This window comes from Meles meles, chromosome 2 (assembly GCF_922984935.1).
Source record: "Meles meles chromosome 2, mMelMel3.1 paternal haplotype, whole genome shotgun sequence".
NCBI lineage: Eukaryota > Metazoa > Chordata > Mammalia > Carnivora > Mustelidae > Meles > Meles meles.
The window spans coordinates 27995533-28021805 of record NC_060067.1 but is presented as its reverse complement, the minus strand read 5'-3'; the positions used below and the strand labels follow the sequence as shown (position 1 = coordinate 28021805).

Here is a 26273-nt window from a genome sequence, read left to right as displayed (position 1 = left end):
TACTCCAAATTTTTACCATTAGCCTCCAAATGAAAGTTCAATGCCATTATCACTGGTCCCTATCAGCAGATGGCCTTCTTCTTGATGTCATTAGGAGAAGTCAGGTCCCTGAAATGGTTGTCTCTTCACTTCTCACCATTCATCTACAAACTTTCCTATATCCACATCCGTCCTCCTCTTCGGACCCTTCCCTCCTTAGCTCTTTCCTTCCATACGGATCCATCAGACACACACCATGTACCAAGCACTGTCCTAGGAAGTGAACTAACAATCTAGTGAGACTGAATGACATGAAAAGGATGAGGGGATCATAAGACTACATCCTTTACATCTTTCATCTCCCTCTTTAATACATCAGTCCAATTATGGCACGTCATTTATTTGTGGAATTTCCAACTTGTATGACTTTTCAAATACATACTTATAAAAACTGACAGTCTGCACATTTAAAAATGTACTTTTTTTTTTAAGATTTTATTTATTTATTTGACAGAGATCACAAGTAGGCAGAGAGGCAGGCAGAGAGAGAGAGAGAGGAAGAAGCAGGCTTCCTGCGGAGCAGAGAGCCCAGTGTGGGGCTCGATCCCAGGACCCTGGGATCACGACCTGAGCGGAAGGCAGAGGATTTAACCCACTGAGCCACCGGGGTGCCCCTAAAAATATACTTTATATCAACTAGGAAATTACTTACTTTATATCAACCTGTGGGGACAACAACTGAAGTCTCGTGTATGCAAACATCCAAGCATAGCTCACAGCTGTACAGCAGTGTTTGGGGAGGTTTTCCTGCTTTAAAAAACTGGAGAGACTTATAATCCACGGGTCTTGGCCTTGGGTCACGTGTGCAAATATCCATATGTGGGATGGACTAATCACATCGAACTGGTGGCTGATGGGAGAAGAGTTCCACTCTGCTAATGTCTGCAAATCTATCGAGCTGGGGCAATACAGCAAAGTAGTCTACGAAGAGAGAAAAAAAACAACAATGGGTTATCACACATTTCGGTAATTTTCAAAATTTTGCCATATGAATTGTATTAAACTATACGTGGCCTATTGGTAGTTTCTGGAACAGAGGTTCTAAAACAGAGGTAATGATGAGGTCCAAAGTGGGTTTAAGGGAGTAGTGAATTCCTGAAATTGCACACACCATTTTTGCGAGTAGGTGTGTACATGTCTTTTCTGAAGAGAGATTTCACAGCTTTCATTAGTCTCAAAAGGCTCTATAGACCAAAAAGGGTGAAGAACCATGACTTACGTAATTCATATAGGAAGAGGCAACTTGCACAGGCATACTAACGCTGCTGGGAACTGAAAAAGGGACCATTAACTTCATGCTGACATGCCCGAAATAGGCATTCGTAGAACAGACTGGAAAATGGGACTTCACAGAGGTACCTATTCTTACATATTTGTTCAGCAATATTCTAAGCTTTTATACTGAAGAGATAAAGACTGACCTTCACAGCAAATTATGTGTCATTCGAACAACAAAAACAAAAACAAATGGAGTCTTAAACTGAACAGAGGCTCAATTCATACTCTATCAAGCCAACAGATATTTACGAAACACCAGCTTTGAGGCAGAAAGACAAGACTTCAGGCACTAGAAGAGAGTGCTTCACCATTCTTTTTGTTGGCATAAATCATAGTCATATTCTAAAACAGAATTCTTTAAATTGTACAGATTTATAATCATCACTTAGGTTTTTTTTTTTTTAATTATCTCCCTCTGTTATATATTAAGTTGTTATAAGAGCCAAGTGTCATAGACAGAGAACAGAAACTTTGTCCCTGTATTTCAAAGGGGAAGAAAAAAACTTCAAGTCATCAGTTGGATAGTTATGTTTATATCTAATCTTAAAATCTTGATGCATGACCTTTTTAAAAAAATCAACCCATTCTTAGTTGTGTGTGCTGACAAAGTGTTTTTCTTCATCTTACTGAGTCAAATTACTTACGACTTGGACATAAAATACTTTCCAATGCATTAAAGTTGTAAGGGAAAATTCAGAGATGTCCATCTGAAGTTCCAAGATTGAACAGCATTCAAGACTGAATAGCATGAAATCATTCTAGTTACCTGATCGGCCCCAGTGAGATGTATGAAGCTCTCGAGAATGGATGGGCTCAGCCTGTCCATCACATCGATGGCTAGTTCATCATCACCCTATAAAAAAGCATCATATGTCTAAAAAGATTTAGGAATGATTAAGAAAAGTAACCAAATCTAAGAAAACGTAACAAAATTCACGTTAGCGCTATTTGTAAAAATGGAATTGTACTAATGGAATTGAGGGCAGGTGGGCTAGTTTAAACCCTGTCAAAAAGACTTTGTCCCTTTGTTATGAAGGTAAGTTATACCTGCACTGCAGCAATGCAAAAGGTGTAAGAATGAACAACAGGAGGGTTCTTAAGTACTTTTACTAGATAATTAAGCAATATACTTAAATCTTACCTTAGGTATTTCCAAAAGTGCAAACAGAGCCCTTATTTCTCTAAGGACACTGACAGCTAACCTTCTAGTGGCAGGTCGACTGCTACAGAGAATGACGAGTGCAAAGCCTTCGACCACGTGGAATACATTGGAATACAGGCTCCTTTCCAGAGGAGGGGGATGTGAAGCTCCATTAGCCACGCCATGCTTGAAAAATAAACAGAAATTAACAATAAAACAGCATCATATTTGTAGATGTTCTGGTGCAACCAATAATAAAGAGGAAAGCAAATTATCTCGATTACAGCAACAGGTCTGCCTCAGCTCAGGCAATTTAAAAATACTTAAGTTATCAAAATTTAACAGTATACACAGAGGAAAAGAAGCATTTAACTGGCAGTCTCTGAATTCTGTACTGAACTGCTACCGTTCTCTGGCTGCTTTGTAATCTTAGAGCTGACATTGTTAATGACTTGTGGTCTAACGTTTATTTGTGGAAAATAAGGGGATTGAATTGGACCATTTGAACTCAAAGTGTAGACCAGCAGCAGGGCATCACCTAGAAGCTTGTAGAAAATAGAGATTCTTAGGCCCCTGGTGATTTCTTTATTTCCCCCCCTTTTTTTTAGATTTTATTTATTTATTTGAGAGAGAGAGCTAAAGAGAGAGAGGCAGAGGGACAAGCAGACTCGCCGCTGAGTGGGGAGCCCTGTGCAGAGCTCGATCCTAGGACCCCAAGATCATGACCTAAGCCAAACGCGGATGCTCAACCAACTCGGCCACCGAGGCGCACAAGCCCATGGTGATTTCTATGCTCAATGAAGGTTGAGAATCTGGATGGATTTAGATGATCCAGCTCTAAAATTGCAAGATTCTGGGAAAATACATTATATAAATCAATAATCTGAGAACCTTTCATTTAAATGAACAGACAGACTGCATATGTGAAGCAGGGACTAGTGCCAGGGGTAAAACAATCAAATAACTCAAATGGAATACTACCAAAAATTATTATTCTATCAGCTTTAAATATATTGGAAATAGCCTAAATGTAAGCTAGGATGGCCTCCACTCTCTGTGTTCATTCAAATCTGTTACCAAAGGAAGAAGGTTGGAAAGACTGGCCACACAAACACTATATTTAATATCTGAACTGCAGGAAGGTTCAGTTTAAGGGACTATGAACACTTCCAAAGTCAACAACACTAAGCCAATGTTCGGTTTTCGAGAAAGCAACAAATATTAACACCATTGCTGGGCATTTTCCACTGACCACGTACAAAGGGACCAGACAAAAGAACTCGGTACCTGGGAGTCTTGGTTTTTGTTATGCACTTGGGTTGCTTGTTTCCACTGGTTTATTAATTGCACCAACATCTTTACAGCATTATCAAGGAGCGTGGGATGGACGTCGGTCACTTCCCGGACAATAAAATAAACAAATCCTGAAAGAACATCCTCCCGCCAATCTGGGAAGTCAAGCATTAGTGCCTGCAGGGTATTGAAAGCCAGAGCACGAAGTTCTTCATCCATGTGAATGGTGAGCCTACCAAGAACAGAAGCCCATTAGCAAACCTCAAAAACCTTCCCAGTTTTATCCAGTTTTATCATGTAAAACTGAAAACTAGGAACCTAAAGAATTTGTCCTCTTTGTTGATTTCTAAGTCTGAAGATGGGCACCAATGTTCCCCTTTTGTATATATTCACCCCTGTTATTCTATATTCACTTATTTAAATTCCCATATAAATCTATTAATAGTAGTTGGTACTTTTATTGTAATTCAGATAATACGTTTGATCATAATTAAAATGCTGTACTTTAAAAAAATAGAGCTTGACATATCAGAATTACATTTTAAAGATGCTTTAGTCCTTGAAATGCTGTATGTTATCTTGCAATCAGTCAAAAATTATATCCAGTCATATAATACCTTAGCCCTATCTCTTGGATGTTCAGTCCCTTATTATCACTGGAAAGAACATGATTTATCGGTCATTTTTTTCTTGCTGCTACAGTTACAGTTAAATACAAGACAGCTGATTGTAAACAAGAAAATACAGTAAACCAAGATGAAAGCAATTTAACAGATCATTCCAAAGCATGAGAGTAAATTTTAGAGTAACACCATAAAAGGGGTATATGTAGGAAAAAAAAAATGGAAGAAGAAAAGTGCAGATCTAACACACAAGTCCCTAAAGAGACTGAGGAGAGGCTATACAAAATCACCCTTTAAAGACATCAAAGCAATAAGAGGACATGAAAGTAGTATTAGCTAAAGGATTTTACCAGAACATAAAGCAGAGAATGATAAGAAAACCATAAAAGATGGCTGCAATAGTGAAGCTACCAATATATAATCCTCCATGAGCGAGAGTTTCTGATTTGGGGCTGAAGAGGACTCATTTAGTGACTGACCATCGGACACAGGCATTAGAGTTAGGAGGAGCCTGAGTGAAGCGGCTAAGTAGGTAACATCAGACTACACCACAATGACAGGCAGACAGGAGGCTGGGCGGTGGCATTTCCCTCACCGACAGAGGAGGAAAGCTGTGTGCTTTTAGGTGGAAGGAGATTTCACTGTCTTCACCCTGCTCAACTCAGTTCTGGTCTTCACTAAGCCAACCTTCACCTGACAGGGAGATGGAAGAGAACGTCTATTACAGCTCAACAGACTTGAAAGTAAGCCATGAACCCGGAGCAGCAGAAATATCATTTGGGACCAGGTTCAGGCTCTCTAGCCCAGTGTCTCTGATAGTGGCACCAAGGGAGGTTCTGTGGAAGAAGAATGTCTCCATGATGCTCACTTTAAAGATGATTTCAACCGCCCTCAAATCCCCAAATGTACACATGTCCACCTTGTAGCCATCTGTGTAACTCAGAATTTACACACAAGAGCTAACCACCCACCGCGCAGAGAACAATAATGCAGTCATGCTAATTTTAAGACAGAGGAATTAACTTTCCTTAGCCATAGCATACAAGTCTCCGAATGCATCTTTGTTTTATTTACTTGCTTTCATTAAAAACAAAACAAAACAACCCCCTCCCAAGATTTTCAGATAGTAACTCCAAATGCTAAGAAGAGACCCTAGAATGTTCCTCTCTGGTGAAGTAAATTAACTTGCAAATGAATCTCACAGGGGAAAAAAGCAAAGCAAGTGGCAAAGCTGTCACTCACTCACTGCTGAGATGTTTGCTCCCTTCCCTGGGCTCCCCAGTCCCTGCCCCTTAAAGACGCAGTTTCCTTTTGGTGGGGGATATGGGATCCTTATCCACAAAGGTGTAGACGAGTTACCAAGGGGGAGGAGTAAGAGTACAATCGTGTAAGAGATGTTTTCTGTTTTTCCAAGCAATAACATTACAAATCATTAAACCTCCTTTCCTGCCCTAATGCTGACATGAACTTTGTAACTCTTCAATCCAATTCACGGCAAAAATTAAGAGAGTGGAACGGGATGAATTTAGCTCATGGTGCAAAGTTTCCAAGTGACTCCTTTTCTCCCCTCATAACCCTGAACAGAGGAGAAGACAAATGCTGTTCTGTATCTTGATGGCAACCTGCAATGGTTGAGGACAGGGTAGGGATGGGTGTGTGAAATGCTGGGTGTTTTGGAGGAGGAGGTAAAAAGGGTTGCTGAAAAAGTCTATTAGCTGTTCACAGTGAGTTTAACTTAAGTCTTAGCGATAAGTGCTTGGCAACTAGTAAACAACTTTCAAAACAGTCAAGCACCCCTGCTCTGTGATGGCCATGATACTTGGCTTTTTTCATTTAGAGCAGAGGCCAGCAAACTATAGTTCAAGGGCCAAGGGCACCACGGGAACGTGGTCACGCCCTCTCCTTTACAGGCTGCGGAAGGCTGCTCCTGAGCCACTGGCAGAGATGAGTCGTTGTGACGGAGACCACGTGACCTGCGATCCTAAAATATTTCCCATCTTGTCCTTCACAGAAGAATGTTTGCCAACCCCTTATCTACGGAATCCCTAAGTCCATCAACAAAGAAGCAGCTTTCAACAAACCTTCACCTCAGCTTGGAGTTAGTTTTGGGAGCAAGTATTCAAATTCAGTTGTCATGTTATTTCTTATTTTATAAAGCTATGAGAAGCCCAACAGAGTTAAGAGCAGCATAAACCCTACGTGCTCTGCGATAGGAGAAATAAGTGACCATGAGATGCGGACACCGCCCTGGGTATTAGAGGAAGGACTCCAAGTGTTAGCCCAATAGTTAACTGCCCGCTGGGCAACACCTCATATCTGTTAAGGAATAACATGTTATCTAAATTCTAAGAAATATACTAGCTGGAAAAGGTGGAAAACAGAAAAATAGGATTTGTAGAGGAATCAAAAGAACTTTAAAAAGTTAAAAATGAGCGGGGAGAATGTGTTTAACAAAACATAAAAGACAACACGGAAGTTTAGAAAGTATATCACATGAACAGCGAATTCTGGAACACGGAAAAGAAATTTAAAAAATAAATAAAAATTAAAAAAAAAGAAAGTATATCAATTAAAGAATTGAACATGTCTTTATTACGCTGTTCATGAGAACAATAATGGGGTGTATTCGACATTTAAAGGGACTGAAAGAGGTGAAAAGTAACAGAGCAAAGAGTCATTCTCATTTACCTTGCTAAGAGTTCAATGAGGTCAGTTCTGCTCATACCATCAGGAATCAGCCTTGGAATAGCAGCAATGCAAGTCCTGAACAAATCAATTTTGGGTTTTCTTTCCCCCCTGGAAAATATTTAACAGGATTTAGTAAGTTTACTACATATGCTAGACAATGAAAGCAAAGCTGGAAAAATAATTAGAGAAAATAGGAGTCTCCTCCCTCTAAAGAAGTTTAATGTATTTAATATAAAAAGAACTCATGCAAATCCAGTGAACAGTCATCAGTTTACAAGATGACGAAAGAATAAAGAGATAATTCAGGAAAGGAAACACTAGCAAGCAAAAAAGGTTTTCAGTAATTAGAAAGCCACAGGAACTATTATGTTTAAACAATAAATAGTATTTAATTATTTAGAATACAATTATTTTAAATTAAAAATAAAATATAATTTAATCAATATCTAACCTTTAATAAAGTATATTTAATTATTAAATCATAGGAAATACAATTGATATTATTAAATAACAAAACATTGGTTATTTTAGGAACGTATAAAATGAACAAAAAAATTTCATTTAATATTATACATTAATATGTATAATTAGTATGTATGTATACTTATGTATAATTATGTGTATATATATATATACACACACACATATACATACACATAGTATATGTGTAATTAACAGGGTCTTAAAACAAAGACATTCTCACATTCGACTGTTGGTACTCTCTATTCTCTTTTTATTTCTCTTTTTATCTTACTTTAGAATATACCCAAATACACACAAATATAGATACTTACATTTTTATCGAATTAAATGTCAATTCTGAAAACCCTGGTTCCTTCAGAGGATCAATACAATTTATTTCTACTATATTTTCTTCTGGTTATTCAATGATTTCTAAAATTTTATTTTAAGTATCTTCTTAATGCACTGGTTTTGTTTTTATTTTGGTCTATATTTTAAGGTGAGGATTTTAGTTTATTTTATCCAAATTTTTCTTGAAGTGGCCTAAAATCTTCTCAGGTAGAAAAGAATTTGGATGTTCTCAGCATTTTGGGTCAGTATTCATTACAGTGGCAAAAGCCTTGCTAACCTACTTTTAAAGATTTTATATAGTCCGTCTTCTCTTTAAATGGTTCCAATATGCATGAATTTCAGTTACAACAATTTGGTTAAATAATACCAGTTTCCCTGCTAGCTCTACAGCCCACAAAGCACTATGTAAGTAACAGATGTGCATCCTAATCCCTGACGAATCATGTTACTTTTTCTTTTCTTTTCTTTTTTTAAGTTTTATTTATTTGAGTAATCTCCATATCCAACATAGGTCTTGAACTCATGACCCCGAGAACAAGAGTCGTATGCTCTTCCGATGGAGCCAGACACATCACTTTTTCCAAGTCTGTTGTGACTGGTCACTGCACATTTGTTACTCCTTCACACAGACAGCAAAGCAGGTAACTGTGCTGCTTCCTTGACTCCAGGGATAAACACAGGTGACATTTTACAAGCGCGGATCATCAGAAGAGGAAACTGGCCAACAAGGACGCAAGCGCAGCAGAGAAAGGAAAAGCGGTCTCGCTGGAGGTGAAATTGGAACCAAGCATGAATGGCGTTACAGAGGGGACAGCTGGCAGGGAGTGTGCACGCTGCTGTGTTTGCAGACCCCACGTGACGGCCAGAGGAAGCTAGTGAGGGCCAACTCGGTCACACAGCAAGGAAGGTGGCTGTGACGAAGAGGACAGAGACTTTCCAAGGAAAGGAATGTAGAGGGGAAAAACATCAACACTAGATAAATTCTCAGAGATGTCAGCAGATGCCGGTATATAATAACTCTCTATTAATTAAATTGATAGACCAAATATCCAGTTTGGTGTTCTAAAACCTATAATGCAGATATTAATATCTAAAAAAAAATCCTGTCTTATTACAGGATACATAGATACTTACTAGCAAATACAACAAGTTATTGTCGTACAACAATAACAAAAAAAGATGCTGGGATGACAAGCAGCGACAAGCCAGGGGGGTAGGGGGTTGCAGGGGGCTGATGTAGTGTTTAAACAAAACGACTCATATTATTCCTCTCTGTACCTCTTGTTACTGGGAGATTTTCAGGTTTTCTTTTTTGTTGGGATTCTGGAAATAAGAGTATATGTTTGACTTACTAAACCATCCACATCCACACATGTCAAGGGAACCAGGATTTATCTATTGGTCATGGAACAAGGATAGGGCCTTGTCATTGACAATGACATTGAGATCCAGGAGGACTTTTGTTCTCTCAACTTGTTTGATAGCACTTTATTTTTTTTATTTTTTAAAAGATTTCATTTATTTATTTCAAACAGAGAGAGAGAGACAGTGAGAAAGGGAACAGAAGCAGAGGGAGTGGGAGAGGGAGAAGCAGGCTTCCCGCTGAGCAGAGACCCCGACGTGGGGCTCAATCCCAGGACTCTGGGATCATGACCTGAGCCGAAGGCAGATGCTTAATGACTGAGCCACCCAGGCGCCCACTGATAGCGTTTTGAAGAATAAAACTGAGCAGGTGGAAGGAATCACTGCATTAACAAGTGCAGCAGATGGCAATATGGGGCAACTCCAGAGGAGAAAGGAAGGAAGCAAGAATGAACCATATCTACCTTTTAAAGAAAACTGAAATAGCAGTGAAGAGAAGTAGTGAAGTACATACGTGATCATGTCTTCGGGCTCCTTATTGGACATCTGTACACTGGTCATACACATCGGTCTCCCAACTTCTTTGTCCAAATGTCTGAGAATGCTATCTAATGCTTTTCGTACTTGAGGATAGTACACTGACATTCCTAGGGAAACAGCCTCGTGGTTATAAAATGTCAGAAATTACATAAAGAACAGCCGTAGTTACTTTCCATAAAAAATAAAAGCCCATCTTTTAAGGACATCAGCTATTGTTGGCACCAAGGAAGGAATGTCAATTGTGCTACACTCTTCTCCCTAATGATCAGTTTCAATATGTTGGAGAAAATGTGTACAACTCACGCACAGAACTAAAATTACTTGGAAGGAAGTACAAAATGCAGTGGATAGTATCATATAAGAAAACAATGACTGAATTGGAAGACTCTTAATGCGAAAACCTGGAGGTCTTATCAAAATTGTATTCACTTTCTGTATCACTCTATACCGGAATAACCACATTAGACGAACATATTAATTTTAGATTTAGTTGTTCATAAACTTTTTCAGAAGAAAATGAAACTCTATCACAAAGCAGTTTATTTGGCCCAGTTAACACTAACCTATGACTTTTGCTTCTTCATCTGTCAAGGTTTTGTTGAGGAAAATTTTCTTGACACGAAGAGTGTTTCCTGAGGGAAGAATAACCCCCGTGGTGGGCATCGGTGGCTCCCCGTCCTTCTGCTGCAAGCTGTCTGCTATTACAAGGAAGACTCTGAGGCCTATGTTCATTCTCTTCAGGAAAAAGAAAAGTTTCAGAATGAAATCAGAGTGTCAGAAGATATCCTTTTTTCACATTGAAAACATCTTGTCTGTTAACCCTGGGGAGGATGGGGGCCACAAGGACATGAGGAAAACTAACTTTTCTGTCTGGTATTTTTTAAGTAGTTTGGGCATTATGGTTTAATACCAAATTCCTGAATGCCACCCCCTCACTTCTGAGGCCAGCTGGCTCTCCTGTTCTCTAGAAAGTTTATTTCCATCCTCTTAGCTCCTTCCTCAGCAATCCTACCCTTCTACCATCCTCTCCTTTTAGGGATGATGTGTCTCCTACTTCACAGCAGAAAAAACCATCAACTGTCCTCAGTCTCTCACGAGGTAATGCCCCTTCTCCCTCTCCTTCGTTCTGCTGACAGTCAAGGGGGCGCTGGGCTTCCCTGGTGTTGGGATCCCATCTGTTCATTTCCCGGCAATGGCACACCACCCATTACCCCTTCTCTTGCTTGCGTCTCCAGTGTTTCCCTTTCAACTGGATATATTCTGTTAACTTTCATTAACTATGTTCAATTATTTTAATGGAGTAAGTCCTCCCTATAATACTTCCTTGAAGCAACTGCTTCAGCAGTGACTTTTCAAGCAGCACAGGACTCTGTCAACTCGTCCTTGTTTTCTGCAACACACCCTTCCTCTGACTCATCTGTGCCATGGCTGGCTGAGTCATCTCGGCCAGCCTTGTAGCTCTGGCCTCCTTTCGCCACAGAGTCAATGTGAGACTGCTTCAGGACGAGGTCCGAGACAGCATTCTCCTCTATCACTAGGTCTTCTCTCCCAGAGCGACTTCAGTCTCCATGGCTTCCATTACCACCCACACCACAATGCCCTCCAATCTGAAGCCTTACTTCTCTGAACTCGGGCCCTCAGACCCACATGACAGCTCTACTTGGATGTCAAAATGCCTCATGTTCGACTCATTCAAGCCAAAGGCACTTTCCCCTCAACCTTGATCCCTTCTCGAGGTTTCCTTCCATGGTCAACAACCTCCTCTCCATCTGTACCACCACTGTTCTCCGCCCATGCCGCCACTGTCTCTGCCCTATGCCAGTGGCCTCTAAAATGGCCATGTGCATCCCAATGAGTGTGCAAGTCTATGGCCATACCACCCTGAACGCGCCCGATCTCGTCTGATCTCGGAAGCTAAGCAGGGTCGGGCCTGGTTAGTACTTGGATGGGAGACCAATGGGTGCGCAAGATAAGCTCACTGGCACACCAGAAGAAAAGAAAAACTTGTATTTATATGTATTTTTGAATTTAAATAAGATTAAAGTTTTAAGCTTTACTCCTCTTTATATCTGACATAGCACAGGTGTCCTCCCTTAGTCTAAGTATCACATGGTCATGTCACACAGTCATAGAAAACATCATGAAGGAAGTGGGAAAGGTCCATAATATACTGGGGTTCACGGAAGAACCCCTACTTATTCATTCTTCCCATGTATTGCAATTTGCCAACATTTGATTAATGTGTATTAGTGTAATTTTTTTCTGGCTTTAACTAAACTAAATGCTAAATAAATACTATTTATTTAAAAATCTGGTACTGGGGTGTCTGGGTGGCTCGGGGGTTAAGTCTCTGCCTTCGGCTCCGGTCATGATCTCGGGGTCCTGGGATCGAGCCCCACATTGGGCTCTCTGCTCAGCGGGGAGCCTGCTTCCCCCACCCCCCTGCCGTCTGCTGCTCTGTTTACTTGTGATCTCTCTGTCAAATAAATTAAAAAAAAATCTTAAAAAAGAAAAAAATAAAAATCTGATACTGATATTGATAAAAGGAACCTGAGCTCATATCACAACCTGTAGAAGTCCACTGAGCTGACTGATCTGGAAAACTTCCTCTCTTGATTATTTCTCACCATGCTATGAAACCACTGAGTCAGCCATCAGAAAGGTGAAGTAAGTGGTCCCAGAACACACTGGTAATTAAAAGCAAAGCTTCTAACTAGTGGTTTGAGCCTAAGCATTCTGATTCCAGAAACTGCTCTTAAAAAAAATAAAATAAAAAGATTATATAGGTAGGGTATTATCATAATTTTTTTTTTTTTTACCTCTGGATTAATGGTGAAAGTTTTAGTAGATTTTCCAACACTGAGAAGATCAAATATTATTTCTTTCATTGCAAAATCCAAACGTTCCTAGAAAAAAATATCAAGGAATCCTTAGAACCTTCTACTATGTGTTGGGTATCACGTCAAGAATTAAACATATAATAGCAACAACATAGGTCTGTCCCCATAAGATCTTCATAAACCTAGCTAGACAGAAGAAAAATACCTACAAATCAAGGGGAAAAAATGTGACTATATTACTTATCAAATGATTTAGTATCCCAACAAATGGGATAAACATTTTAAACACTCATTTACCAAAATCACACCCAAATATCTAAGTGAAGGAATTCCCAGAATGATGACAAAAGGGAGTCCCAAAGCAACAGCCATGCAGCAGGCCCAGAGAGTGGTGAGTTCATAGTGAGACAGGCAGAACAGGTCTCCAGGGAAACCTCCAAGGACATGAATGATTAGTAAGATTAACTGCGGTTTGAGAGGAATCACACAGTTCTCACTGGTGTGTGGCGATTAATCCAAGGGAGTAGATAAGATCCGAGGGGAAAGAAAAAAATACAGATGTGCACCAATGGCAAGAGTTTTCCGAACACAAGCGCTACAGCAGTCTGCTCTCCTTCAGCTCAAGGAAACATTTATACTCATTTAATCATCATTGGTTCTGTGCTCCAGTATACGGTAATGCGTTCACTGTATTTAAATATTCCTCATTTCTTCGCTGTTCAAAATTATGACATTACAGATGATCTAAATTGTCAAAACCATCATGGTTTTAGTTCAAAGAGAACACAACGAATATTCTGAAATCAAAGTATTTTCCTTAGTTGGCGAGGTAACCCTACCTATGCTTCTCCAGGGCTGATGTCCCCAAAGGAAAGGTGACCAAAAGCTGGGATTTGCTCACTCAGCCTCTATCACTTTGTAATAAATCTTCCTTTACTGCAGAGACTAAAAGCTCAAATTGTATTTCCCAGGGCTGCTCACTATAGCAGGCTTTGGGATGTGATTTAGACCCTGCCAAGGGGCATATACCCATGTGAGTCCATGGGAACCAGCATACTTGAGGAAGAGGATGGCGGGACAGAAGGAATCTTCTACTTATGGGAACCACGACAGCAGCTACATTGATAGCCTAAATTTGCAATTTCCTCTTAGTCATTCAGACTAGTCCTACTAGCAACTCTGTGAACCATCCAGATTGCTTAAAGATCCTTCTGGGCTCCACTAGCTAAAGTGGATTCTATATCTGTCCCTAAGAAACCAGATTAATGCACAAGAAAACAATTTTCCAAAAATCTCGGGAGAGACCTCCTGGACCCTTCCTAAATTACGTGCTTCTTCTGCCTGTGGGTCTCACTGCCTTCTGCAAGGGTGCAGATCAAGGACGTAAACTGACTTTGTCACAAAAAATTATTAGCATACTCTCATTGTTCACTATTCACTATTAATAAGTGTTTTGTTATCATGCTTTTAGATGGGCAACAAATTTTAAAATTCCAAATTACTATAATAAATTATGCGTAAGTTGCAGGAATATGTGTATTATCGGGTACAGCACTCACCTGAGCAATGAACTGAATAATCTTCACAAATATATTGAGAGGTGTATCACGAGGAACCACACTACGTGAACCTTTTGGAAAAAGTGCTGACACTATGCTCATAAGACGACTACAGGAAAAAAAAAAAAGAAGAGACTGAGTCATAAAGAGATAATGACATTAACAACATTCTTCCTATTCTTCGTAAGATGTCAAGAGAATTCATATTCCTTCTTAAGGTCTTTGCAAGGCTCACTAAAGTTCCATCACTGTGATGTTTTTTAACCAAGATTTTTTAAAACATACACTTTTTTTTTAAAAGATTTTATTTATTTGTTTGACAGAGAGAAACAGCAAGAGAGGGAACTCGAGCAGGGGGAGTGGGAGAGGGAGAAGCAGGCTCCGCACTGAGCAGGGAGCCTGATGCAGGGCTTGATCCCAGCACCCTGGGATCACGACCGGAGCTGAAGCCAGCCTTTTAACGACTGAGCCACCCAAGCACCCCTAAATATATACTTTAATACAAAGGCACTTACCTTTGAGTTACAGTGTTGCTTTCACATTTTATTCTAATTACATAAACCCACAACAATCTATACAAAGATTCCAGTGCAACGCGAGACATTTTAGGATCTTTATTCTGTTTAAAAACAAAAGAGAAAAAAAATAAACTTATTAAACCACTTGTAATCATTTCTGCAAATACAGTCTAACAAGAACTAAAAGCCATTGCCCTACTCCTTTCTGTCTTTCAATCTAAAGCAGGCTTAGATAATGTAAATATACATCTGGTATATGGTAAGTACAGAAAATTGAAAGGTAACCATAAATAAGGAAATCCTGAGCCATTCCTTAAATGCTCAAACAAAATAGTAAAATACTAGTATTATATTAATATTACATTAACACTTTAAGGAACTTCTAAATTATACACCCATCAACTTACTTAATAATAAATGATTCACACAGTATTGACATCATGATGGAAGGATTACTCATCTTTGGAGTAATTCACTGCAGCCCATACATAGTTAAAATACAGAACACCAAAAGTTATTATAGATACTTGCATTTATGAAAAAATGAGAACTATTATCCTTTTATTTTTTATTATAAGGTGATTATCCTTGTAAGGGAAAACGGAATAGAGGGCGAAATGCATGGACTCTGAAATGAGGAATGATACCGGCCAGAGGCCATCTAGGGGCACTGTTTGATCACTTGGTGCCACAAGCGATTTTTGCCATCTCTCAAATAGAGACAAAATAGTACCTACCTCAACGATTAAGAAAGTTATTATGTGAGAAGCACTTGGAACACTGCTTGGCACATGTTAAAAGCTCAATATAGGTTAGTTGTTGTACCTTTACATTTTGTTTAGAATAAGAAATTACTTAAATTATCATTTAGAATGGGAAAATTATTCCATTTCAATCACAATTTGATCTGTAAACTTTTTCTTCATGCTACTTCTTCTAGAAAGTTAAGTTCTCAAATGACCAGAGTCATGTAATGAAATTTAATTGTGAATTTTCAAAATGTAGCTAATTGGTCACTTTCATTAGGAGCATTCTGCGGGGAGGGTGGTAGGGAGAGGGAGAGAGAGAATCTCTAAGGAGGCTCCATGCCTGGTGCAGAGCCAGACACAGGACTTGATCACATGACCCCGAGATCATGACCCAAGCCAAAATCAAGAGTCAGATGCTGAACCGACTGAGCCACCCAGGTGCCCCAGGAGCATTTCTTTATGCATGTTGATTGGTTCTAGGATGCACTGATTGCTATAAATTAGCATTCATTTAATTTGGTTTGGGAGGTTTTTTAAAAAATGTTTATTTATTTCAGAGAGAGAGAGAGAAAGCACAAGCAGGGGGAGGGGCAGAGGGAGAAGCAGGCTCCTCGCTGAGCAGGGAGCCTGATGTGGGGCTTAATCCCAGAACCCTGAGATCATGACCTGAGCTGAAGGCAGAAGTTTAACGGATTGAGCCACCCAGGTGCCCCAGGTTTGGGGACTTCTTATTGTTAAACAATTATTTTATACATAACAAGGAATAAAAGGTAGTTTTAAAACACTAAGTAATTTAGCCACTCTATTTTACATTTTCTTAATATACAGAAAAACGGACAACTACATATGAAAAACAAAGCAAAACAATAACAACTCAGGATTAAGAACAAAACAGCCACTAGAAAATATAATTTTACACATCTGTATGAAGAATTGATATAATTAAGAATATGGAATACTGGGATGCCTGGGTGGCTTAGTCCGTTAAGGGACTGATTTTTGATTTCAGCTCAGGTCATGATGTTGGGATCCTGAGATCAAGCCCCAGGTAGGGCTTCACCCTGGGTGTGGAGCCTGCTGAGGATTCTCTCTTCCTCTGCCCCTTCCCACCGCTGACGGAAAAAAAAAAAAAAAAGAAAGAAAAAGAATGGAGTATCAATTATTCTGCTGGTCAGTGTCTCAACATCAATCTCCTGCCACTGCTAAATCCTATAATGAGTCCAAATTTCAAATACACTCCCCAGTAGTTACTAATTTGTTACTAATGTAACTAAAGTAACATATGAAGTATCAAGGAATATACCCACTGTTACTAGTTACAAACAAGTTTTTTGTAGTACTTTCTTATCTACCATTTAAATCCAAGATATCAAAATACAATATGTATACTTCAAGTAGTATTTTCACATTCTTAAATTCTATTTCAAACTACATTAACAATATTTAAGTCCAATTCCATATAAAAAATGTTCTTATTTGGATTATCTCATGTTAAAAGTTGAGGTATCTGGAATGAAAACCACTTGACTTTCAAACTTTCTAAGATGGACTACTATGTTTACAAAGCAGAGTTACTCTATACTGAACAAAGCCAAAACCAGATGAAAAATGATCAAGCAATGATACTTATTCAGTCACTAAAACGCTGCTATACATGTCTGAATAATAAAAACATCCTAAATTGATCTGGGCCTTAAACAAAGATAGCTGTATATATATATAATTCCCTAGTCACAATTTTTGGTATAAAATGAATAATCAGATTGTTACATAAATTAAAATCCAATAAAATTCTGATATGTCCAATATGTTTGGCAGCAATCATTTTTAATGTTTCCCTTTTTTTTCTACTGGGAACCAAAACCAAAATATTTTGTTTAAAACCCAAACCAATAGGATGAAAGTTTTGAAAAGTCATGCATCAAAAATCATAGTGACAATCTAAGCTACTATTGCCTTAATGTCACTTAAATTCTTAAAGTTTCATTTATAACAATGTAACTAATGTTAGACAATAAATTAAACAGACTATTTTAAAATCAAAGATGTGGGTTAAGAATCCACATTCATATCCCTTCCAGCCTGTAAGCTCATCTTCTTGGGGCCACGTTAATATGAACCCTGGAGAGTGTCCCTGCTGGGAGCTAGTCTTTGACAGGAGGAGAAGCAGGTTGGAATAAATACATCAGACATGCGATGCAACAATGGGTCAGGGGGAGAAAAAAAAGCCACACTTAAAGGAGATAAAGCAGTAGTTTACTTTGTACCGTCAACACAACTCACCTGGAGTGTTTCTATTTGTTTTCTGATACTGTTGTTAGATGGCATCTAAATAAAGCAATGTGAGACAGCAAACGTAAACATGAGATGCGGCACATGCATGTTAGATGAAAATAAGCACAAAACAAGACAGCTCTTCACCAAGGTCTCTATTTAGAAGAAATCTGAAAGTTCCAAGACAGTGGCCAGAAACACTAAGGGGAAAAAAAAATCCTACAATTCAGGGATCACGGGATACATCTATAGTACTCGAACTAAGAGAAAATGATTAAATTGTTAACTATCTTAAATGTTCCTCAGACCACTGCTTTTGAGTCTGAGCAAGGGTAAATTTTTAAAGGAAAATAAGCATGCACTGTAGAAAAAAAATCTTCAATTATTTCTATAGGAAATCTACTCTTATTAATCCCCTCCCCCCCAATCCCTCTCCTATTATTCTTCAGAAACTTGGCCATCATTTTTCACACAGTAACCTTAACGGATATAAAGATCGGGAAATAGGAAACTACTAAATTCTGTTTAGCACACAAATAACAGATTTAGCATTTTCTGTGAATATCAACGGATGCTTTCTCATGGCAGTTATGGGCCAACAGGACTAATGCCCATTTCTCATGGCCGCCAACTTCAAAAATTAGTAGGGTCATTAAAAAAAAAAAATAGACAACAGTGAAGTGTTTTGAAAATGTCTCCTATTTATTCTTATGGCTCTAGAGAATAATGCTTTTTACTATCCTAGAATTATAGCCAAGTATTTTCTGAAAATATTCGGTATAGCAAAGTTCCTTAGAGACCATTAAAAGGTGGACCTCAAAAAGGCAAAAGTTATGGAACTGAATGGATCTAGACGCAGATCCTATCTCTACCACTTTTGGGCATGGGTTACTTATCTTCTTACAGCCTCAGTTACAGTAAGAATTAAGAGATACTATATTTAGAGCATCTAGCATATGGTAAATATTAATAAAAACAAGCTTTAAGAAGTCATAAGTCTAATAAGTTAAAAACTGTTACAGATTTTTTTTTTTTTAAATCAGGAGGTTACTTGAATCTCAAAACAAAATCACTGTAGGCCTTTATCTTGAACCAGTTTTTCCTATATATAAAACAAATAAATCATATCTGCCGTACCCGTTACCTAGAGTAGGTTTTTTCCCTGCATACTCAATGTCTTACCTCAACTGCAGTGCAGCCACAGTCTCTAAAACCTAATAAACAGGAGCCGATTCAGAACATTTCTGCTGAATAGAGCCTTAATGTAAGTTAAGGGTTAATGGCCAAGACAACTATATTCCAAATATTCATGCTAAGGTGGCTCTTATCTCCTTTAGCCTGGCAGATGGACATTGCCATTAATGAAAATGGACAATATGCCAGAAATATTTAACAGGAGGTAAGGGTTCAAAGAAAACAGCATTTTAAATGAAAGCCTTAAGACAAAAAATAAAAGTTAAGGTACTGCGAAAGAATTGCAAATATGTTAGGTGGAAACGTATATATATAAAAAAATTCCAACAAGCAACAGAAAAGTATGAATTGTCATGAAACAAAGCAACCTTTCAGCAAACACTTAAATGCATGTCTTACAATATTTTATTACAAGTATGGAAAATCATACCACCCAGAAAATGATCAATTCCCTTTCAGTATCTATATCTGTACGAATTTTTCAAAATGAGGACAGAAAACAGTTTAATGCAATTAATTAAATAAAACCTATTTTCTGGTTGCAGGATATAAAAAGTTTAATAAGCTTGATCTGGTCCTGAGAATGTTCATATAGGAAGCAAAGAGAGCGTATCAGTTCTCATCCAAGTATGAGTAATACTGATGTGTAGCTAGGAGAAAAATAACCAAAACTGTTTTTTCAAAGACCAGTATTTTTCTGTGTACCTCTTTAAGTGATCAAGGCACTTTAAAAAATGATATACAATGTCATGGAAAGTATATATAGGATAATGTAGTTCCATGGACCATTCTCAAAGTGGGAAAGAAGAGCCAGACCTATTTCTCAAATACCCCAATGACCTATAGGGTCAGAGAAAAGTCATTTAATCTATCTATGCTTGCTTTCATTGTCTTCAAAGTATAAAAGTTTTCGATGTTATCCCTAACTTAGAGGAGTAACAGGAAATGAAATGTCGTATCTACCATGTTTCTATAACTTGTAAGCAAATACTCAAACATATCTATCCATGCATCAAAACAGTGTTCAAATCAAGCATTTCCATGACATTCAGGTGAGGAATAGTGCCATGTTTTATGCAGACACGAACTGAGCTCCTATCCACAGAAGAAAGGAAAATCCCATTAGATCCCGCTAGCAGAGTACCCTGGGGAGATAAAGATCCTACTATCCCACAGTTTTGTTGACAACAGTGAAAGACCAGACATGGATATGCCAAATAGTGTTAGTAACAACCATCTCTTGGTTCAAGGCAGAATCATTTCAGGAGCTTTCATACCCGTGTGGATCCAATACCAGGCTTTTCAATTTGGCCGGGCATACTTATATTAAATGTGCTTTTAGTGACATTTAATATCAAGTCTTGTTTCCTCTTCAGACTGGGGACAACATTACTTAATTTTTTCAAAATGCAACACAAAATAAGTATCTGGAAGGTTCTGTAAGATTAATACTCTGCAATTCTAAAGGAATGTATTTATTAACAAATACTGCTAGATCTAAGATAATAAAAGCAACAGCTGTTAAAAATGTACGATTTTGTGTTAAGTCAAGCTAAATTTTCAATCACAAGTTTATTCATGTCGATACATGATTCCCCACAGAAAGAATGATTATAAGAAAAGCAATATGATAAAGTATTACTATTCAAATGTACCAGTAACAAGGAACATTTTAATACATATTGTTCTATATATATATATATATATATATATATATACACACATAAGTGAATATACTATAGTCAGAATATTTACAGGTCAGAAACGTGACTACGTCTTACCTTTAAATGTGACAAACAGTTCTGTAGGAAAATATGCCAGTTATTTAAAAAAAACTGTTTCTGACTGACACATAAAAGGCAGGTAATTAGTGGATATAGAGCCTGTAGGAGACAGGGAAAGGGGGATTAACATTTTTCAGGAAAAAGCACTGGATCTGATAATTATATTTATTCTCATCAACAAAGAGAAGTACGTTTTTTTAGGCAGGATTCCCATTTGTCACAAGAGGTACGATCTCACAGGGTAATCTAACAAAAACATGATAAAGGGCAAATTTTCTATTAGAACAACTCCTTAATCTATCTCCTCTCATGCTTTTATTTCTCCATAGACCCATCGCTCCTTCAAGCAGAACAGGGGTTAGTGATCCCCTGGGATCAAGGTCAGACTGGCACTAAAATTTGAGCTATTTGCCAGGTGTGTGACTTCAGGGCAGATACATGATGTGCTCCAAGGCTCGCTTTCCTAACATGTGGAGCTCAGAAAAATAATTACATGTCTCCTACAGGGTTGTGAGGCTTAAAGTAAAACAAAGAATGCAAAGCACTTAGTTCAATGCCTGGCACAATCACTATTTATTCCTTATTAGATCTCTATCGTAAGTGGTCAAGTATTTGTTTCATTCTCCACACTTTCTCCAAGCTGCATAAAAATTAACAGAAACTCCTTTAACATTGTATGAACTGGGTGGTTAAGTGGGGCGGTGGGGGAGGGGGGCATCAATCTTAAACCTCTGAATAGGAATGATGTCATTAGATAGACAACAGTTCCTAAATAATCTAATACTTCTGAGTGCAACTTATTATAATGTACAACAAGGGAATTTATGGTTTAATAGTATAGTCAACCTTCCACATAGTATAATACATAATTTAAAGCAGCTGTCAAGACAGGCCAATACCTAGAATGAAGTCTGAATCACCTATCAAATGTAGAGCTGGTCCAATTAGGACTAGAAAGTCTTAAAAAGAGCAGGAAAAATATATAAAACTTGCCCTTACGGTGTATTTTGGATATTTTATAATTTCAGCTTTTATAATTCTCTTATATCTCTCTGAATTAATAAATCAATTTCTCTAACTCCTAATGAAATATGTAAAGGGTTGAAGTGCTTTTCAATACCAATGAATGCTTCTTTCTGGAGCTCAGTTCAAAAGTAGTCTGATAGAGCATCTCCACGAAATTTTTCAAACAGGGAACATTCACTTCATTTTTAACAGCCTAGGTCAAGAGATAATAGAAAAAGAAAGAAAATGGTTACAAACATTAAAACGATCCAAGAATTACAAGAAACTTCTGTAAGGTTTGAAATCGGTTAATAATTCACAACCATCGGGGCGCCTGGGTGGCTCAGTGGGTTAAGCCTCTGCCTTCAGTTCAGGTCATGATCTCGGGGTCCTGGGCTCGAGCCCCACGTCGGGCTCTCCGCTCTGCGGGGAGCCTGCTTCCCCCTCTCTCTGCCTGCCTCTCTGCCTACTTGTGATCTCTGTCTGTCAAATAAATACAGAAAATTTTTAAAACAATAATAATTCACGACTATCTCACTGAAGTCCTATAAACTGCCTAACAACCACTGTTCAGAAAAGAAGATAAGGCCGGTCCCTGCCCTGAGAACTGGGGTAAGAGAGCAGACAAGTACGCGTGCGCTAAAACAAACAGACGGTTGCAAGAGAAATTCTCGGTGCTCTGCCTCGCATAAGGGTCCCCTAGAGAAAACCTCCGCAAGGAAACACCACCTCAGCTGAATCCAGCTCCTCTTGCCTGAAAAGAGTGCAATAGTTCCCTGCATAACCTCTGGCCTTGTCCTCCGCTACCCTGCCCTCCTGCCCTGGGATCTGGCCACATGAGCTAGCTTTTTGCTGTTCCTAGAACATACCACGCATGGTCTTGCTTCCGGGCGTGTGCACTGGTTTCTAATGCCCAAGAAGCTCCTCCAACAGTTACCGCACAATCACCTCTTTCCAGGTGGAGGTCTCTCACCTAATCACTTTATCTAAAATTTCAACTTCTTTACTCCTTCAGCAATTCTTCTCCCCCGCCCTATTTTACATTTCTCCACACTACTGATCACCATCTACTTACTATATGTTGTACCTACTAGATGACTATCTAAAGTCTGCACTAAAAGTAGCTAAGAGCAGGGAGTCTTTCTTCCTTTGATCATTCCTGCATTCCCATTGCACAGAAGAGGCTCTGATCCGAAGAAAGCACTCCATACACGTAATGAATGAGTAAGTGGGGTCCAACCAGGCAAAGGAGGTAGGAAAGTTATTAAAGAGGCAAGAAATTTCCAGACAGAAGGAGCTCTATGTGCAGAGTGGGTGCTATGGATTGAACAGTCACCTCTCCCACAATCCAAATTCGGATACTGAAGTCCTAACTCTGTGTACCTCATAATGTGTGACCTTATTTGGAAATTGCAGATGTAATTAGTTAAGTTAGGATGGAGTCCTAATGGACTCCTAATCTAACATGACAGCTGTCCTTAAAAAAAAAAAAAAATTTGGACAAAGATGCACATAGGAGAACGCCATGTGCAAATGAAGGCAGAGCTCAGGTGATGGTTGTCTAAGCCAGGGAAGGTCAAAGACATCAGAAACTAGGTGAGAGGCTTGGAGAACATTCCTTCTCAGCCATCAGGGGGGATCAACCTGCTAACACGTTGGTCTCGGACACTCAGGTACTGTAACTGTGAGTCAATAATTGTTGTTTAAGCATCTAGTTTGGGGTATTTTGTTAGGGCTGCCTTAGCAAACAAAGCAAACATGGCAAAAAAAAAAAAAAAAAAGAAAGAAAGAAAAGAAGAATCAGGCAACACAGTAATAATGGACCACAGTCAAAGGTCCTTCTTCCTACAACGTGCTCCTTTTAATTACCTGGGGAAAAAAAATCTAATCTCAGTTAGGCAGCTGGCAAAACCAGAGTTTCACACAAGGGGAAGCACCAATGACAATCTGGGATTGGATAGGCAATAATTCAAACCACTTCTAGAAAAACAAATTGAAATACATGTACTAATGATAACAGATTAAAACTGATGGTTTTAGGAAGGATTTTATAAATTATATCATCTTGGCTAGAAATGGAAGTTAGTAACTTTCCATTTACTCAGGCTTTATTTTAGTTGAAAATTTAAAAGGAGAAATTTATTTTCATCTTGAGAATCAAACTGTAGTTTAGACTTTCATTTTATAATGTTGAATTAAATGCTTGTGATCTATATATTCATATGAATTGATTTGTGGCATTCAGGTCCTGTCTAGAGCATGCTTAGAAAAGGTGGGCAGGGAATTGTATGAAAAGTGAAGAATTTCAAATATTTATGACAGTGACTGGCATGATTTTTTACAACTTTCTTGAAAGTTCTACTTATAGAAACTATTTCCTTATAATTAAAAATTTGAAGATTTTTTTTTAATGGGTATGAACAAAAGTCAAGAATTATTGCTTTGCAGGTAGTTTGAGTCAGATAGCCTCCCACTCCAGTTAGTCTGTTTTCTTTTTTATAAAAGAAACCTGTCATTTAGAGAACCATTATGGAACATGAAAGAATCAGATATATAGACCCACACATATACAGTCAATTCATTTTCTGTTAAGATTTTATTTATTTGAGAGAGAGAGAGAGAGAGAGAGAGAGAATGACCAGTGGGGAGGGGCAGAGGGAGAGAGAGACAAAGAAGACTCCCTCCCGAGGGAGCCTGATGTGGGGCTCGATCCCAGGACCCTAAGATCATGACCTGAGCCAAAGGCAGATGCTTAACCGACTGAGCCACCACCTGGGTGCCCCTCAGCCAACTGATTTTTTGAACAAAAACTAAGCTACTTAGAAAGAATTGTCTCGTCAACAAAAGGTCAGATGGTGATGGAACAAATGGATAGCATACGTAAAAAACCAAAAACTTAAAACAAAACCAGGTCATACCTCAACCATACACAAAATTAACTCAAAATGAACCCTGACCTAAAATTAAGCCCTAAAACTGAAATACAGGAGAAAACCGTTGCAATCTTGGGTTAGGCAAAGACTCCCTAGCTATGATACAAAAAGCACAATTAGTGAAAGAACAAAATGATATCAGACTTCATCAAAACTTCCCTTCCAAAAAGAGTTAAGAGAACGAAAAGACAAATCACGGACTAGGAAAAAACATTCACAGAGCATATATCTGATAAAATATCTGCACCTAAAACATATTTTAAAAATGTATTAGGATGCCTGGGTGGCACAGCTGGTTAAGCCTCCAACTCTTGGGGGCACCTGGGTGGCTCAGTGGGTTAAGCCTCTGCCTTCAGCTCAGGTCATGATCTCAGGGTCCTGGGATCGAGCCCCACATCGGGATCCCTGCTCAGCTCCCTGCATGCTGTTACTAGTCACTGCAAAAATTATTTTCAAATAACACACTCCTTTGACACCAAGAAAGGCTCTTATAAATCTGCTTCCCTAGATATTAATGCAATCATATTTATAATAATCCTATCTTCTAAATAATTTAGCATATATAGTTCGACAAGTATGATGAATGTCAACAGCAACTACAGAACAGAACGTTTACAATCGAGACAGTCCTGTAAATTCCAAGGTACACGTTACAGTACTTTGAATATGGAGTATCTTCAGAGGCTATTAAAATGGTCGCCACATTTTAGAAGCAAAGCCATGAGTAAATGCATTGAGCTACTTCAGGCAGCCATGACAGAGAGGCATGACCTAGAGGCTGGGTTGCAGATACTCTGCCCTCCTAACAGTCTCTGAATCTTAAGGGCCTGGGCCCATTCTTTCAATTAAAAGACAAATCAGTGCTCTCCTGGCATTTGGTGAAAAACCACTTTCCCCGTATCCACATTACATTCCAAGTTTCCACTTACTAGTCTACGAAATTACCAGAAAGAATATTTCATGTGGCAACTTCTTCAGTGAAAAGGTGCTTTTTAATATATAATATAAAAATTAAAACATACTTACAGCAGCTACAGGGATAAGAATCTCCACAAATAAACCAGCAAGTGCATGTTTTATATCTTTATCTTTTACTTCTAAGAAATACTGAGCACATTCCTTGAGGGGGAAAGAGGGATATATTAGGTTCACAAAAGAGGAAGATTTAAGAATTTTTAGGATCATGGTAATTTTCTAAGTACTGTCATTTTACCGAAAAGTTAAGGTCAAAACACGCTCAAATTAGCAAGTTAATTCGCACTTGTGACCAATTTAACACTTGTGGTTAGGAATTAATAACGATGTCATTCATTTCTATACATTTTGTTTCTTTTGAAAAGTCCTCAAGAGCAAGAATAACCACTATGAGGCTAATTCTAATCCCTGCAATGGAGGAGGTTTATCACCTGCATGAACTGAAAGGATGCTTCAAAATCTTCTACAGGATACATTTTTACTCGAAAAAATTTCATTCCCATTATTAAGCTGATGATGCTTTGTACCACGTGTGGACTCTGCTCCTTTTGCCGTAGCTCTTTCAACTCCGTCACAAACTTCTTCCTCACAGCCTGAAACCTGCAATATACACGAATATATAACAGGATATGAATTTAAAACACTAGGGTCCCATACAATATTCA

General features: G+C 38.5%; 1 protein-coding gene across 13 annotated transcripts in view; it reads right to left on the bottom strand.

Annotated features, from left to right (window-relative positions):
• The window catches only part of FRYL (FRY like transcription coactivator), a 259514-nt gene that overhangs the window by 84929 nt on the left and 148312 nt on the right, over positions 1–26273 (bottom strand). For 10 of the 13 annotated variants that reach the window (XR_006816034.1, XM_045986638.1, XM_045986649.1 and 7 more), the window contains 15 exons: positions 26040–26208; positions 25660–25752; positions 21816–21914; positions 20693–20794; positions 17727–17771; positions 14692–14795; positions 14177–14285; positions 12597–12683; positions 10341–10512; positions 9752–9884; positions 7063–7170; positions 3746–3983; positions 2459–2644; positions 2084–2170; positions 692–960 (listed from right to left, as the gene is read on the bottom strand). Coding sequence is in view for 12 of the 13 variants with exons in the window: in XM_045986638.1 (XP_045842594.1) it covers positions 692–960; positions 2084–2170; positions 2459–2644; positions 3746–3983; positions 7063–7170; positions 9752–9884; positions 10341–10512; positions 12597–12683; positions 14177–14285; positions 14692–14795; positions 17727–17771; positions 20693–20794; positions 21816–21914; positions 25660–25752; positions 26040–26208 (2001 nt within the window). In the remaining variant the exon portion in view is untranslated. The remainder of the gene's footprint in view (positions 1–691; positions 961–2083; positions 2171–2458; positions 2645–3745; positions 3984–7062; positions 7171–9751; positions 9885–10340; positions 10513–12596; positions 12684–14176; positions 14286–14691; positions 14796–17726; positions 17772–20692; positions 20795–21815; positions 21915–25659; positions 25753–26039; positions 26209–26273) is intronic. The other 3 variants (XM_045986612.1, XM_045986621.1, XM_045986630.1) reach the window with 1 other exon arrangement.